Source organism: Columba livia, chromosome Z (genome assembly GCF_036013475.1).
Source record: "Columba livia isolate bColLiv1 breed racing homer chromosome Z, bColLiv1.pat.W.v2, whole genome shotgun sequence".
NCBI classification, from domain to species: domain Eukaryota; kingdom Metazoa; phylum Chordata; class Aves; order Columbiformes; family Columbidae; genus Columba; species Columba livia.
Window position 1 is genome coordinate 10,464,689 of NC_088642.1, and position 16,239 is coordinate 10,480,927.

The 16,239-nt window shown below is 44.0% G+C and overlaps 1 protein-coding gene across 14 annotated transcripts in view; it reads left to right on the forward strand.

The window, feature by feature from the left end:
• The window catches only part of LOC102097415 (protein unc-13 homolog B), a 222,988-nt gene that overhangs the window by 145,422 nt on the left and 61,327 nt on the right, over positions 1-16,239 (forward strand). For all 14 annotated transcript variants that reach the window (XM_065047131.1, XM_065047133.1, XM_065047136.1 and 11 more), the window contains 5 exons: positions 619-846; positions 1,149-1,290; positions 12,679-12,848; positions 13,680-13,795; positions 15,655-15,818. In XM_065047131.1, coding sequence (XP_064903203.1) covers positions 619-846; positions 1,149-1,290; positions 12,679-12,848; positions 13,680-13,795; positions 15,655-15,818 — 820 coding nt within the window. The remainder of the gene's footprint in view (positions 1-618; positions 847-1,148; positions 1,291-12,678; positions 12,849-13,679; positions 13,796-15,654; positions 15,819-16,239) is intronic.

Sequence of the window (16,239 nt, forward strand, 5' to 3'; positions counted from 1 at the left end):
ACACACCAGCAGGAAACGCTGACCATGTCGGCCCATCTGAGATCCTGTTTTTCAGTGGTGCTGAGGTGGAGCATTGAGACAAGCTCATAGTTACTATTTGTAACGGAGGACCTATATCATCCTCTTAGCACTTGCCCAAGCACAGAGAGATTTACTCAAAGCAAGGTGATGAGAGGAAGGGGTGTGCTGATGTCCGCTGTCAAAATAAGAATGTCATCTCAAACCCACCTGGACGCCTTCCTGTGTAACCTCATCTGCGTGTTCCTGCTCCAGCAGATTGGACTGGATGATCTTTCGAGGTCCCTTCCAACTTCTGACATTCTGTGATTCTGTGATCTCCGTCTTTCTCGGCTGCGAGGATATTAAACTCAGGCCTGTTATCAGGAGAACAATCTGGTTATAGAGGAATCTGGGCACTCCCCTTCCATTGCACCTTCCCGGTTCTGAGTGATCTGGGTTGTCTTGTGTGTGTTGCAATGAGGGGTGTCTGACTGTAAAGGTCAGTATAAAGAGCCATTGTGTAGAGGGCTGAATTGTGACATTGTTCCTGCTGTCCAGATTCAGTGAAACACAATTTTGTCTGTTTCTGATGAGTGTTCTGTACTTTCTGGTGCACAGGAGCAGCGGAGAAGAGCTCGAAGCATGGAGCTGAAGACCGAACCCAGAATTTCATCATGGCCATGAAGGATCGTATGAAAATCCGTGAGCGGAACAAGCCAGAGATCTTTGACTTGATCAGAGATGTGTTTTGTGAGAGCAAACTGACACACGCTCAGCAGATGAAGACGGTGAAACAGAGCGTGCTCGATGGCACCTCAAAATGGTCAGCAAAGATCACGATCACGGGTGAGTGAGGGAGTCAGGGGTTCTCATGGCCTCGTTTGGGAGCCCGAGGTGAGAAGGGGTTGGCGTGAAGCTGGAGAGAAGGGAAAGGAAGTGTTTCTCTGTCCTGTGTCTCTTTCTGCTCCATGTACAGACAGCAAGTGGAGTAACTCCTATTCCAGGTACTGTAGTGCGCCACGAGCTGAGGCTCATCAGAAAAGCCCTCATGGGTGATATTCCTGTTTCTCTGGCCCTTCTGAGCTGCTGCTTCACGTGGTGTGTGGACACACTGTGTGATGGTGGTAACCCTTCTTTTTTCCTTCCAGTGCTGTGTGCTCAGGGTCTGCAGGCCAAAGACAAAACTGGGTCCAGTGATCCGTATGTAACTGTTCAAGTGGGTAAAACAAAGAAGAGGACAAAAACCATTTTTGGAAATCTGAACCCTGTTTGGGAAGAGAAGTTTTACTTGTAAGTGCTCATACAAGGACTCTCAGCTCCATTTTTCCTGTTTGTACAATCTGTGCTTCGGCAGCTGTGTCTTTTCTGTCAGTAGGAATTTCCACACCACCTGTAATGCCTGATGGTTTCATTTCTGCTCAGCTTTGTGTGTCAGTGTCTGGAAGGTTGATGCCTTCGACAGTGTATGTAGTACACACCTGTCCATTTTATCTGTCTTACTTGCGTATATATAAATTGTCTGCTCTGTGAACATTTTTACATTGACGCTTCTAGAGAAAGCTAAAGACAAAGAAAAATCTTTAACTCGGGGACTTTTGTTCCTGCATAATAGACATACTTTCAAAATTCTTTTTAATATAAAAAGACTGAAGTTTGTATAAAAGACTATGCAAACTTCCCATGACCTGTTGCTTTGACCTGTGCTGGTGTTTGACCAACAGAGGTTAAAGGTATTTAGTTGTCTGTCACTTGTATGTGACACTACCAGTCTCCCTTTTTAGTTCTGGAAAATCAATGTAACAGTAACTTGAGAGATTATCTGCTTTCAAGATGAGCAATGTATTCATCTCTGAGAGCAAAAGCTGGAGGCACAATTCTTTAGATATCAACTACTCTCAGAAGGCTGAAGAATGTGTTATTCCATCCTGCTTTTATGGAATAAATAAACAGTACCCTCAATTTATCATTGAACATGTTACAAAACAAAATGAATACATGAAATTCAGCAGACGTTTTCTGAAGATTCCAGATGATCTCCTTCAACCTCAAACATCTTTATTTCATTTAATGTGTAAACTCTTCTGTTGTACCTTCTCTCCCTTTTTTTTTTTCTTCACTGTTTTTTCCTAAGCTGCTTGTGGGGAGCTCTCTCTGCAAACTGAAATTTGTTTGTGTTTTAAAATCAGGCTTATATCAGCTCAGTTTTGTCTTTACAATGCACAGTGCAAACAACATTATTTTTAAAGTAGTTTTCAGCTACTCATTAAGATCAGAAAAAATCTTGGTGCTATTTTGAGCAAGTAAGCCTTGGCTTTATTCTTAGTTTAATCCAAGGTAACATTAGTGCTTGGTAAGTAGTAAGTGTGCTTAGGTGCCATTTGGATAACTAGTTACAATAGCAGTAAGTTTGTGTGGGAGCCTTAAGGACCTTGATTTACCATGCCAAGTAGTTACCATGGTATTTGCAGTGTGTTCCCTTCTGATTTTAGGAGCTTCAACAAATTCTGTGTTTAAAGATAGCACAATGTGATAACTGTCACAGTTTTAACAGTGCCACTGTTTAGATTTTGTCGCCATGCCTGTGACTCAGCATATAATATGCTGTTGGGCATTAGAGCTGATGCCGCTTCTTGCCTATGTCTAGGGGGTTGTTTTAGTTGCCTTGGAATAGCAAGAGATGAAATAAATGAGCACAGGGTCCAGAACGATGGCAGGAGAACATTCAGTTCCAGAATCTATGTGCTGTTTCGTTAAGAGATGTCAAAGCTCACCTTATGCTGGATGAGGACAGAGTCATTTAGAAGTGCATGCGGCACAGAACTTTTACATGCCCATCTTCCTTTTTAGCATTCATGGATCTTTTTTCACCTTACAAGTCTTAAAATTTCTGGAATTTTCTACCCCATAATCACATGGAAATTTAAGTGTACATATACACGCCAAAAATACCCATTACATACCAAGCTCTTTTAGAAGACATTGTCAGGACAATCAAGAGATAGTCAAGTTTAAAGGGCTGGGGTGTGTGCTTGTTTCTTAGAATGAAGCTAGTTTGTTTTAGTGGGATAAAGGTGTGCTGGTAGTTATTGAACGCCTGCTCTGTAGTAGACGTAAGAGAGAAGTTTGGCGTTCAAAGTGCAAAGCGCGTGAGTGGAGAGAGGTCAGGTCGCGAACTAATGTGTGGGTTAGTAGTTGCTGCTCCTTTTCTTTTTGTCTTGTTGGACAGACTTTTTTCGTAGCTCGTGTTCATTAGGTGCCCAGTGTCTTTTATATGTTCACAATTCCAGTGTCTTTTGAAAGGCTGGATATACAGCCAGAAATCTGTGTGCATCAGTCATTATAATTACAGTGTTTATAATGTAATCCATGGCATGAATTGAGACAAACTATGTACATCTGATATGATTCTTTCTACAAGCTTGGTAGAGTGGTAAAGTGGTAACCTATTCCAAATAGTTTTTCTATGCTCATTTACGGTGATGGATGGAAAAGTATATTAATTTAAGTACCTCGCCTTACCTGTGGTTGCTACAACTGTGGCTTTTTTCCCTTTTCTGTATATTTTCAGAAAAAAAATGTGGTAGTCTTGACCTAATTTGGAAGTCCAGATTTAGAACTGCGTTTTAGAAAAGGCAATGTTGAAACACTTCACGTTTCCATTATAAGTGCTATTTAGGTCACTATTAGTGTGTGTCACTATAGGCATCTGCTTAGAATAATGTCCAATTCTTGGACCATATTCATGTTGTTTGAGCAAGCGATTGCAGGTCATGCTTCTTTCTGAAAATTATTTCTTTGTACATTTACATCTTCAGCTTTAGGAAATGTGTTCTTAGGTTTTTGCATCTTTAATTGGAGTTTGAAGACTTGTGAAAAACACATGGGGCTGATGTTTCTGCTCAGTTTGGAGTTTTGCAGGCTCAACGTAAAGGCACATTGCACATGTGGCGCTTGGCAGCGAGAAGCTTGCTGAGGGGCGCCAGCCACTGCTGCGACACGGAACGTTGTTCTGAGAGCAAGGAAGCCTGCTTCCCTTGCTTTACATCCCATTCCCCTTCTGCAATAATCCCAGTTCCCTTTCCTATAGATACAATAAACGGGCTTATAGGCAGCCTCCTTGCTTTGCCCTGTAGGTTTCTCCTCTGTGCCCTCAGCTCTCTGCCCGTGCACTTAACCGTGGCTGGACAGAAGGCAGCGTGTGTCCTCCCTCCATTTAGTTCTGGGTTGTTTGGATCAGTTGGTACGTGAGAGCCAAGTGCCTGCAGACTTCTCAGGGGTGGCTGCTGGCAGGGGTTTCTCTTCTCTGTTTAGCTGTAGTCTTTTTTACAAAACTTGTTGAAATGTAGAAGCTTTCATAACAGGTCAGCGTAACTCCTATTTCCTTGGGAAACAGCCCAGTAATATTAGAGGGATGATATTTTTTCACTATTCAGTTCAATCCGAACAGGACATTAATTCCCCATTTAGACATGTGTTAGACTGTCAGCAGAAAATGCAGGGTTCCTAGAATTTTTTTTTTGTTAAGGCTGTTGCTGAGCATCCACTTAGATGTGTTATAATCACAGAGAGTGATTAGGAGAATAAACTTTTGACCACAGGATGGAGTTTCTACTTTAAAGGGAGACATTGGGCCTGGTTGGAGGTTACTAGTCTGTACCTTTTTTTCAGGAAGCGCTCCAGTCTTTAATAACTGTGAGCACTAGACGTTACTGGATTCAGAGAACTTTGCTGTTTTTCTTGGCCCAGGCACAAAGTGACTCATTCGTTTTACAGTAATATCCCCTTGAAGTTGTATTGTCTGAGTACAGCTGTGTCTGAAGCTTTGAATGGTGGGTGTGAAATCACTGCCTGGAACAGATTACATTGTCACTGAACAGTTTGCAAGAGGCGTGTTTATTCTCTCTCACTGCAGAAGAGTAACGGAGTTGAAATAAATGTGGTGCCTCCTGCTAGCAGATACTCAATATTTTACTAGGGCATGCAGAGAGCCCCACATGGTAGACATTACTGGTAATCCTTTGGGAATGGTGCTATTGCACAGCTAAGCGCTGGGTTGTCACCCAGAAGGTTCTGTCTGGATCCTCAGTTTTCCTTTCAGCTGCTGAGCCTGTTCTCAAGCATCTTTCAGTTATCTCTGTGGTTATTTGTGACTGTTCCTTCCAGAGCTGTTTTTCAGACTTGCCCTCCTGAGACCACTGTGTTTGTAAACATCACTGTAACCTTGCACCCTCAGCTTCTCTTCACTGCGTGGCAGTGACCATTTAGTTTGTCTTGCTTTTTATGTTCTCTGGGTACTGCAGATACAAAAACTGGCAGTTTGATAAAATCCTGCTTGTTTCCCTGCTCAGTTACCAATGTGAAACGAAAATTTGAAATCAAAGTTGATGCCTTGTGGCCAGCGCCTGTTGGGAAGCTGAGTTAATGTAGCTAAGGATGTAACGCTCAAAATCACTTTATCTGTTCTTTGTAGTTAGGAGAGCCGCACCATTAATTTGTCAGTTGGTGTTGTAGCACTGAAACAGCAAAATGATTGTACTTGTTCCCCTAAGAAAAGAGCTTCATGCTAGTAATAACAGAAAACTCATTTCTTTGTTCTTAGACAGCAACAGCTGGATCTCGGGGCATATTATTGTGCTGTCGTGCTTAACTTCTAAGCCGCTAAAGATTTTAGCTTTGTTCTCTTACCACGCTGATTTTTCCTTTGGTGTCTTCTCCGCTCTCCTTTTTTTCTCCCTAATAGAGGAGACTTGGTATTTTTTTTTTTAAATTAACCTGTCCTGAGAAGTTTTCTGTCTCCCATTCTCATCGAGGTTGGCCACAACAGAGCTGCCAGTTGGACCCTGTCATGCCAAGACACTTTGTTTGAACCACATCCAAATCTGGCTGCTGTTTCAGCCAGACCATTTCCCAGAGACAACCTTTTTCTGTTTTCTGCTCCCTCTGCATATGTTTTTATAAGTCTTTACTAGGATTTCTTATACTGGTTGCTACAACTACTCCTTCCTTTCTGATTTTCCAGAAAATAACTTTTTTTTTTTTTTTTTAATAATTTTGCTCCTCAGAAGCAAAACTTTCCTCCTAAAATGATCACAGGTCTTAAAGTCTTGCTGATCTGTTCTCCCCTGGTCATTTTCCCACCTCCTTCACCCTCATCTATTATTTCTTCACTTTTTGTTTCCCTACCATTACATTAAAAGTCCCCTGCACTACAGGCTGCATCTGCCGTGGTGCAGAAGAGAAACTGCTCACAGAATATGGCTATTTAGATTCTTTGAACCATAACTTTTCTTTTCTTTGATATCATAACACAACAAAACTACTTAATTCTGGGCTTCACTGACCTGCTTTTAAATCTGCGAAGTATTGTTGCCTCTGCTCCCTCACTTCCATTGTTTGTACTTGCTGTGTCTACTTGTTTGTTGTTTTTATTAGCCTGTCAGCTCTACAAGGCAGGAGCTGTCATCTTCTCTGGGAGCTGCCGAGCACTGTGGAGTCTTGGCTGCGTTTGTGGCTTCTGGACTTTCCTGCTTTTCAGGCAGAACTTAGGAGAAAACAGCATAATTTAAAGAAACACGTTAACGTGAAATGAGCACGTGGAGCGATAAGGTCATGTTGGTGTCCCACCTCTCCAGTCTGCACAGTGCATTTTAGAGACGCGTACTCTATGTTCACTGCGTAACTGGTGGAATGCAACTGTGGGTTTGGCGTGTCTTGCAGGGTTAACATGTTGATAACGCCTTTCTTGAGATGAGAAATTGGTTGGCAAGAAATGTTCATGCAGATGTGACACAGATGGACCTTAAAAAACCCTTTGGTTATTTGCCAGACTGTTTGTGAGAACAGGTCCACCGATGTGAGCTAATGGTGTCAGAGGGTTATAGATTTTCAGTTTGACACTTCCCATGCTTTAAACTTATGATCTTTACTGTGTGTAAAGACGATTTTGTGAACTACTGGACACACGGTTTTATAGATATACCTTTGTATCTCTTCTGGCAGAACTTTTGCAAACTGTTGGTGTTGCCACAACTTAACAAGGCTTATGACTTTGGCTTTAGTGTTCCTGCAGTGTGAAGGTTCAATAACAGTCCTGCAAATGTTGTTAACACAAGCAGCAAATTCATAGAATCACAGAATCAGAAATCATTCTGGTTGGAAGACACACTCAAGATCATCAAGTCCAACCAACTTTGGCACTAAAGCATGTCCTTAAGAAACTCATCTACATGTCTTTTAAACACCTCCAGGGCTGGTGACTCCACCACTTCCCTGGGCAGCCTGTTCCAATGCCTGACAACCCTTTCCATGAAGAAATGTTTCCTAATATCCAGTCTAAACCTCCCCTGGCACAACTTGAGGCCATTTCCTCTCATCTTGTCACTTGCTAATGGGCAGAAGAGACCAACACCTTCCATGCTACAAACTCCTTTCAGGTAGCTGCAGACAGTGATAAGGTCTCCCCTCAGCCTCCTTTTCTCCAGGATGAACAGCCCCAGTTCCCTCAGCTGCTCCTCATCACACTTGTGCTCCAGACCCCTCACCAGCTCTGTTCCCTTCTCTGAACTCTCTCCAGCACCTCAATGTCTTTCTTGTAGTGAGGAGCACAAAACTGAACACAGGATTCAAGGTTTAGCCTTACCAGTGCTGAGTACAGGGGAATGATCACTGCCCTGGTCCTGCTCACCACAGTAGTTCTGATACAAGCCAGGATGCTGTTGGCTTTCTCGGCCACCTGGGCACACTGGTGTTTAGCCACTGGCAACCAACACCCCCAGGTCCTCTTCCCCCAGGCACTTTCCAGCCACTCTTCCCCAGCCTGCAGCGCTGCCTGGGGTTGTTGTGACCCAAGGGTAGGACCTGGCACTTGGCCTTGTTGAACCTCATACAACTGGCCTCAGCCCAATGATCCAGCTGGTCCAGATCCCTCTGTAGACCCTTCCTGCCCTCCAGCAGATCAACACTCCCACCCAGTTTGGTGTCATCTGCAAATTTACTGAGGGTGCACTAAATCCCCTGATCCAGATCACTGATTAAGAGAATAGTCAGAACTGGCCCCAATACTGATCCCTGGGGAACACCACTCATGACTGGCAGCCAACTGGATTTGGCTCTGCTCACCACAACTCTTTGGTCCCGGCCTTCCATCCAGTTCTTTATCCATCGCAGAACACCCATCCAGGCCATGGGCTGCAGCTTCTCCAGGAGAATGCTGTGGGATACGGTGTCAAAGACTTTGCTGAAGTCTAAGTACACAACATCCACAGCCTTTCCCTCATCCACTAGGGCGGTCACATTGTTACAGGAGGAGGTCAGGTTGGTCAAGCAGGACCTGCCTTTCATAAACCCATGTTGATTGGGCCTGATCGCTTGGTTGTCTTGTATGTGCCATGTGATGTCACTGAGGATGATCTGCTCCATGACCTTCCCTGGCACCCAGGTCAGACTGACACACCTGTAATTCCTGAGATCTTCCTTCTGGCCCTTCTTGTAGATGGGCATCACATTTGCCAAATTCCAGTCAACTGGGACCTCCCTGGTTAGCTACATTGCTCATAAATAATTGAAAGTGGCTTGGTGATCGGCTCCACCAGCTCACTCAGCACCCTTGGGTGGATCCCATCTGGCCTCATAGACTTGTGGATGTCCAAGTGGTGTAGCAGGTGACTAACCATTTCCCCTTGGATCATTGGGGCTTCATTCTGCTCCCCATCACCGTCTTCTCTTTGAGGGCACTGGGTTCCTGGGGCACAACTGTTTCGACTATTAAGGACTGATGCAAAGAAGGCATTTAGTGCCTAAGCCTTTCCCTCATCTTCTGTCAGTATTTTTTCCCCCCACATCCACCAGAGGGTGGAAATTCTTCTTAGCTCTCCCTTTGTTGCTGATGTATCTGTAGAAGCATATTTTTTGTTCCCTGTTACAGCAATAGCCAGATTCAGCTCTACTTGGGCTTTAGCCCTTCTTATTTTCTCCCTGTGTAACTTCACAGCATCCTCCTAGTCCTCCTGAGTTGCCTGCCCCTTTTTCTAGAGGTTATATATGCTCCTTTTATTCCTGAGTTCCAGACGCAGCTCTCTATTCAGCCAGGATGGTCTTCTTCCCTGCCGGCTTGTCTTTTGGCGCATGGGAACAGCCTGCTCCTGTGCCTCTAAGATTTCCTTCTTGAAGAGGCACCAGCCTTCCCGGACTCCTCAGAGCTGCCTCCCAAGGAACTCTGCCAACCAGCCTTCTAAACAGGTCAAAATGTCGTTGAGTTTTTTGCTTCAAAGTATGAATTGCTGGCTCAGAAATAATGTTCTGGTCATTTTTAGACACTTCTCCTTTTCTTTCTCTCTACTTTTTGGAGAAGATGAGGCACACGCAGTACTCCGTCCCAGACCTCTGACATGATCTGAGCCAATTCAGGCCAACCATAAAAGGTGGGCAGAGGTCTTGAAGCTAAGAGTCACTTTCTACAACATTTTTTTCTTTTTTTTTTGGTGGAATTTGAAGCTAGAAGGATACAAAATTACTAACTTCACTGTGGGAGGCACTATAATGTAATTTCAGCAGTTGCCTGATCTGTTTAGCCACCAATATACCAATTAGCGTGTGCGTGGGCATGCCACTGTGTGTGCAGATCAGAATTAACTACAGCCTCGTGTGCTCGCGTGCTTCCCCACAGCCCAGCTGCTGGTTGGGCACGAGAAGAGTCCAGAGTATTGACACACAGCGGACACGTGTGGGGAACTGGTGTTTTGGGACTGGGAGTGGGGCAGAAGAGATGCCGGTGGAGGGTGGGACAGAGAGCAAGTCAGCAGAACAAGGCTCTGCTGCTTCCACTGCTCCTGCAGCCACTGGCTTCAGGCAGGAAAGCTTCAGGGGGAAAAACAAAAATCACAGTTTATTTTATTTTAATTTTGCTTAAAGATTTGGTTTGCTGTTTCCTGAAAATGTGACTTTATTTGGTAGCTTGAAGTGTAAAAGTAGGTTCTTTATAAACACAGCACCACTGCAAACATCAGGAGAATATAAAAGAGAGAGACCGTTTCTGAGCCATCTACAAAGGGAACCTGGTTTCCAGTCTCTTGCACTCTGAAATGGGCCTGAAAACATTGAATAGTTTGTTCCTTGCAATGGGGTCACAGAGTGTTTCTATTCTTTTCAGCCTCTTGGGAAAGCTGTGGGAGCCCAGGCAGATGTATGTGTGCACACAGTGAAATCAGTCTTCACAATAATGTAGCAAGAAGTGGGGCAGGCATCTTTACAATTGTGCCAGCTCCTGTATTAATGAAGGGGGAAGTTTCTAGCAGCAGAGCTTGTTAGGCAGAGTCTTACAGAGTCGTGATGCTGTCACAAGTTGGAAGCTATTTCTCAATAGTTAGAAAGCCTGTTAGTTAGCAAGCCCAAGTTCCCCAGTATTCATGGTTCTGTTTTGGGATGTTCTCTGGAAGGTGAACTGGTATTGTCACAGCTGTCTTGCTTCACTGAAAGAGACCTAGATGGTGATGTTTTATGGGTAAGCCACCAGCCCAAGGCTTTCAGCTGCTGTGAGCGAGTGATAAGGCTCTCTGACATGGGAGCAGCATAAGGAATACAAATTGAGCAGTCTCTGAAAAACAACAGAGAAAGGTGCAGTAAAATAGAAACTTCGTTAACTTAATAAATAATAAATGCTACTGGAAATTTTCCCATAGCACTTAGTGAGTTAAGGATGATAGCCAGCCACTCCAGGAGTGTGGGATGTTGCATGTGGTACCACCTAAGGTAGATTTAGATCTAACCAGCTAATGTTTTCCTAAAGGAAAGAGCAGTTTCTCACTGTTGGTAGCAAAGAAACAAGATCAAACCCAAACCAGGCCTAACAAAAAACTGTTGTGCCAGAATGTGATGTGTGAAGAAGTCAGGAATTAACTGCCTGGTGCTTTGTAAATGACGCTGCGTGCCAATCTGTGTTTTGAGGCACCCATGCACTTCTGAACACTGAGCTTCTGTGTTACTGCCAGGATGTACGTTAGTGTGCAGTGTCAGGAACAGAAGCTTTCTTTTATATGCCTATGCTGTGTTGCTGGTAGATATGGCAATGCGCTCAGACAAATTTGAGAGCTACAAAGAGCAGCAGTCCAAGCGTTACATACTTGTGAATGCTTGCTGCATGCTTTTGTCAAAGGAAGGCATCCCTGAAGCAGTGGAGGAGGAGGGGGAAAATAAAGGCAGGAGAGAAACACTGAACCTTCTTTCTTCTGAACTCTAAATACAGCTTTGATTGCATAGCAAAGGCAGGGAGCGACGATGCTCTCTGCCTGTGATCAGAACCGCCTGGAATTGCCTATAAGTTTATCCATATAATTCTCATCTGTTCTTCTGCACTGGAAGAGCCAGAAGGAGCTGCACAGATGGCTGTTGAGCAGTCCTGGAACACAGCGGTGGCAATAGGAGCCCAAATGATTTCTTGGTAGGGAGAATGCAAATACCAGTCAGTGCCACATTTTATTGACCAGGCTTAGCAGATCTCTTCTGACCCATTTCTTCCTTCTCCTTGTTGCTTAGCAACAGATGCAGCATGTTAAAGTTAAAAAGCCTGGAAAACAGGCCTTCAGCAGAAGTTGCCTGTTTTTGTAGGTTTTGTTTCCTTGAGGGAAGACATTTGTAGTGGTTATGGTGAGTAATCACCCTTGTCACAGTCTTGTATGAGCATTGAAATTGCTTTATTGTGTTGCATGCCCTGTAAATGAGCAGAGCTCTTACAATACGGTTCTTGTACCTCCTTCTGACGTCCAGGACCCTGTTCCTGTCTACAAAAGGTATATGAACACATAAAAAGAGAGAGAGACTGCAAATTCTGCCTGTGCCTTAGGGTGCCTGTTCAGCAAACAGTAAACTGGGTTTTTTTAAAATAGAAATGTCTTTAATGATCTGCCCAGAGCATGCAGTATTAGTCTGAGCTGTGAATAAAAGGCAGAATCAATTCTAGTAATTAAATACTAACTTTGTAGCTGCTGTATCCCACCCGTTCCTCTCACACACAGGTGGTATTTGTATCATCTGATTATAGTGTATTGCACATTAATGCACTACTGCTTTGTGACAGTCTTGAAATAAGAGAGCTACCTCCACCTGAGCTATTTCATTTGAAAACAGCACAAAGTTTGTTTGTCATAGGCCTTGACCACGCTATCCTCAATACTGCACATGCCTAAACACAAGCAGCCTTCAACACCTGCAGCTGAACAGAAGGTCATTGACAGAGAGAGCTCTCAGAAGCCAGTGAGGTGCTTATCGGCATTTTTGGGGTGTGTGGGCTGAGTTTACCAGTGCAGCTATTACCAGGCTTTTGTGGGCTTCAAATCAAATGTAACAACAGTGAAGAGAATTCCCAAGCTCAGGGAGCTGCTGCTGCGAGTGAGGACGAGCAGGAGGGTCACAGCCACTTAGCAAGGGTGGCGTCGGTGGTTGCAGTCAGGGCAGGGCAGTTCTTCAGCACACACCTGAAATACACTATCTGTCCTGTCACGAGAGCGTTTAGAGTGTGCCAGGAAGCCGTACAATTCCACTTTTAAATAAACAGGCATTTGTTTAGGTTTTGTTTATGCATCCCTCTGCTGTTGGACAAGTGGGTCAAGAGGAACATGAAGCCTATAGCATATGGAAGTTGGCTGCATTATGTGCTCTTCAATATGGTGTTTGTGTTGTTTGCAGTGAGTGCCATAATTCCTCCGACCGGATCAAGGTGCGAGTATGGGATGAAGATGATGACATCAAGTCCCGTGTCAAGCAGAGGCTGAAACGCGAGTCGGATGATTTCCTGGGGCAGACAATCATTGAAGTCCGTACTCTGAGTGGAGAAATGGATGTGTGGTACAACCTTGGTGAGCAGGGCTTTGGGATTGGAAACAATGTCACATGTTAGTGTGGGGACACTGGAGAATACTTGGGTGCATCTGGGCAGTTTGCAAGAAAGAAAAAGCAAAAAACCCACATGATTTCAAGGGGCATATGATGGTGCTGTGGAGCAGATGCAAGGCTTTGATCCGAGTTAAAATGAAAATGAGGAGTGTAATGTGTCAGAAGGGTGATGGATTCTCCCTGTCAGGCACTGGAACGTACAATGAGTAAATGCTTGGAGAAGGCTTGGATTCCAGCTGTGCTGGAAACATGTTTTCTCTCCTGTGCCCCTGTTTGTGCTGACACAAGCGTTTTACCAGCCTCTGAGACCTGCAAGTGGACCTGCATTGGGCTGGGAATTTTTTGAGACCTTTTCAAGTGGTCAAAATAGAATGTTGTGGAAAGTACTGACAAATAACCAGATGGTGCTGAGTTGACAGGCGTAGTAATAATCCTAGCAGGTCTGGACAGGGACAACCAGCAATTCCCAGGAGCTCAGAGCTGTGGTGAAGTCAGGAGCAAATTCCACATCAGTCAGACCTGTTTGCAAAAAAGGGCTCTGTCCTTGCAGGTTCTAGTTCAGCTGACTGAATCCAGGTTCATGGACCTTATAGCGCATTTGCTGTCAGACAGATTGGCATACAGTCAGTCTTTCAAAATTTTGAAAGGAGAAGGTGTGAAGTTTCCTCCATGGTGACTCTGATCACAAGCTCAGCTTGAGCTTCCAGCAGTTTCTTTTCCAGTCTCTTTGCCCCAAGATGGCTGTGCTCTGAACATGAAAAATGCATGTAATTGCTGATGATTTTTCCTTCTAGAGAAGCGAACAGATAAGTCCGCAGTGTCTGGGGCTATTCGCCTGCAAATCAGCGTGGAGATCAAAGGCGAAGAGAAGGTGGCTCCATATCATATTCAGTACACTTGCCTTCATGAGGTAAGAAGTGGGTTCAGCTCTGTCATCACGGTGTCACTTCTGTCTCTTGAAAAAGCAGATTTCTGACCTTTATTTCCTTGAAATGTTCCTCTCCCCAGATGAGCTTTCTTTTCCCTGCTCTGCAGGCCTGGAAAGATTTGTCAGGAAGGCAAAGGAGGTTTTAGGCTGTCTCCCCTGTTCTGAGGGCTGGCTGGCTCACTCTGTCCCTCTGTCACAGCTGTGCTGCTGTCAGACAGGGATCACACGTTGGTTTAACTCAGAGTCCCCATGGGTTTAATGTGCAGAAACCTCTGAATTTCCTTGAGTGATGTTTTCAGTATGTCTTTCTTTGGAGAAGGCAAACTAAAATGCTTTATGAGAAATTCTGATCTGGGGAGGGCTTTGACTCTGGCTGTTGAGTGATGCAGATGTTGATGTTATAAATTCTTCTGTGGTCCTGCACTGGTGTATAACTATGAACAAGCACCGAGGAGTGGAAGATTTTCTGCGGTTACTGGGTACTGGCACGTCTCAGGGTGCACTAAACTGGGCAGGCAGTGATGCAGAAGTTGGGAGAAATCCAGAGATGACTTGTAAGAAAGATTAGAGGGAAAACTCTGTCTCGAAGAGATGCATGGTGCCCACTCTGTCTGTCAGAGGAGGCAGACAGTAGGGTCAGCCTCTAAGTGCCTGAATAAGGAAGAGTAGTCAGAGCTCCTTTCACCTGACATACAAGAATATGATGAGGTCCAGTGAGGTTTAAGCAAATTCAGATTAAAAAAGAAAGACAGATGTATCACAGAATAATGTTCAGCTACGGGACAGGTTAGAACAGAAAGACAGATGTATCACAGAGGAATGTTCAGTTACCGGAACAACATATTTATCCAGATACTGAGCTAGATGATCCCGGTGCTGTCTTCTGGCCTTACGAGGAAACAGACAGACACAGAGCTTAGAAAAACATCAGTAGGCTGCTTACAGAAGGCCGTGCTGTGTGCTTCAACATATATTTGGTTTTTTAATTCAGTGATGGCTTCTCTTTGATAAGCTCTTTTGGTTTGCTTTCCTTCTGAACATGCATGATCACTTGCTGCCCTTCTTTTTTGCAAATATGTCACTTTTTAAGTATCACCTTCTTTCATTTGTGTATCCTAAAATAAATATGATTTACAGCTAGAATAATTCAATCAGGAAAAATAGGAATGTGAAGCAGGGTATTCTAGCTCCTAATGAGATCATTAGACTTTTGCATCACTTACTACAGGGAGCTGGCTGTCTGAAAGGCTGATGAATCTGTAAGTGATGTGAATTTGAGGTTTACTGAGAAACCCACTGTAGTGAAAGTGCAATTTCTGCACAGCAATGGTAGCTGAAAGCCTTTACAGTGTTAGATAAAGTGAAAGGTTATGATTAATAATAGTAAGTGTCGAGTTGTTAGGGGTGGTCTTAAGGATGTATCTTTCCCAGAGAAAGAGTCTGGGCTGTTCAGCTGTATAATAATAATTACAAATCTGATATGGGGCTGTTACGTCAGCTAGATTAAACTGTCTGTATTAAGGCATTTCATTCTGAGGGCAGAAATGTGTAGGTTTCAGGAAACTAATCAGGCTGTGGTTTCACTGCATTGGAGCACTCCTCTGCATCATTCACAGTGTCCGCTGGGTAAAGTTGTAGGTATACCTGTGAAAAATGCAGCTAGGAGCACTTGGGAAGAAGGTAAAAGCAGAGAAATATGTAGTGGGTAGGAGGCAAGAAAGAGGAAGGGAGAGCAAAGAACCTTGTGTTAGTGTCTTCTCGGTAGTTCCAGGCTCTTCATGAAACTCACTTGGAGGCTTCAGCAGCCTCACATATAATTTCATTCCTGTTTTGTATTTCAGAACCTCTTTCACCATCTCACAGACGTGCAAGGGAATGGGGTGGTGAAGATTCCTGATGCCAAAGGAGATGATGCCTGGAAGGTGTATTTTGATGAGACAGCTCAAGAAATCGTGGATGAATTTGCAATGCGTTACGGCATTGAATCGATATACCAGGCCATGACGTAAGATGCATTTCCTGTTGTCTTGAGTGCTGATAATTGGTGTAACTAATTGATGTGACTGTTAATATTTAGAAGATGGAATGAATGTGTTGGTAATGGAAGACTTGGCAGTGACATTGCTCTTTATGGGCTTTACTGTGAGCGGGAAGAGACTGCTTGCCTCTGAATCACTGGTTTCCTCAAAGTCTAAAAATTAATGTCTGACAAAGTGCTGGAATTAAGCATCCATCTGAACAGCTTGTGTGAGCACCTTAAAAACCAATTATAAGGAATGACACCAACTTTGGTAGTGTAACTGACCATATTTTATTATTGATAGCTGAGCCATTTCTGTTTTAAGACTCCACAATATCTATTTGAGCATTCTTCCGTTAAAAAGATATTGTTCAAAGATCCCATGGAAGATTTCTGATCATGCAAG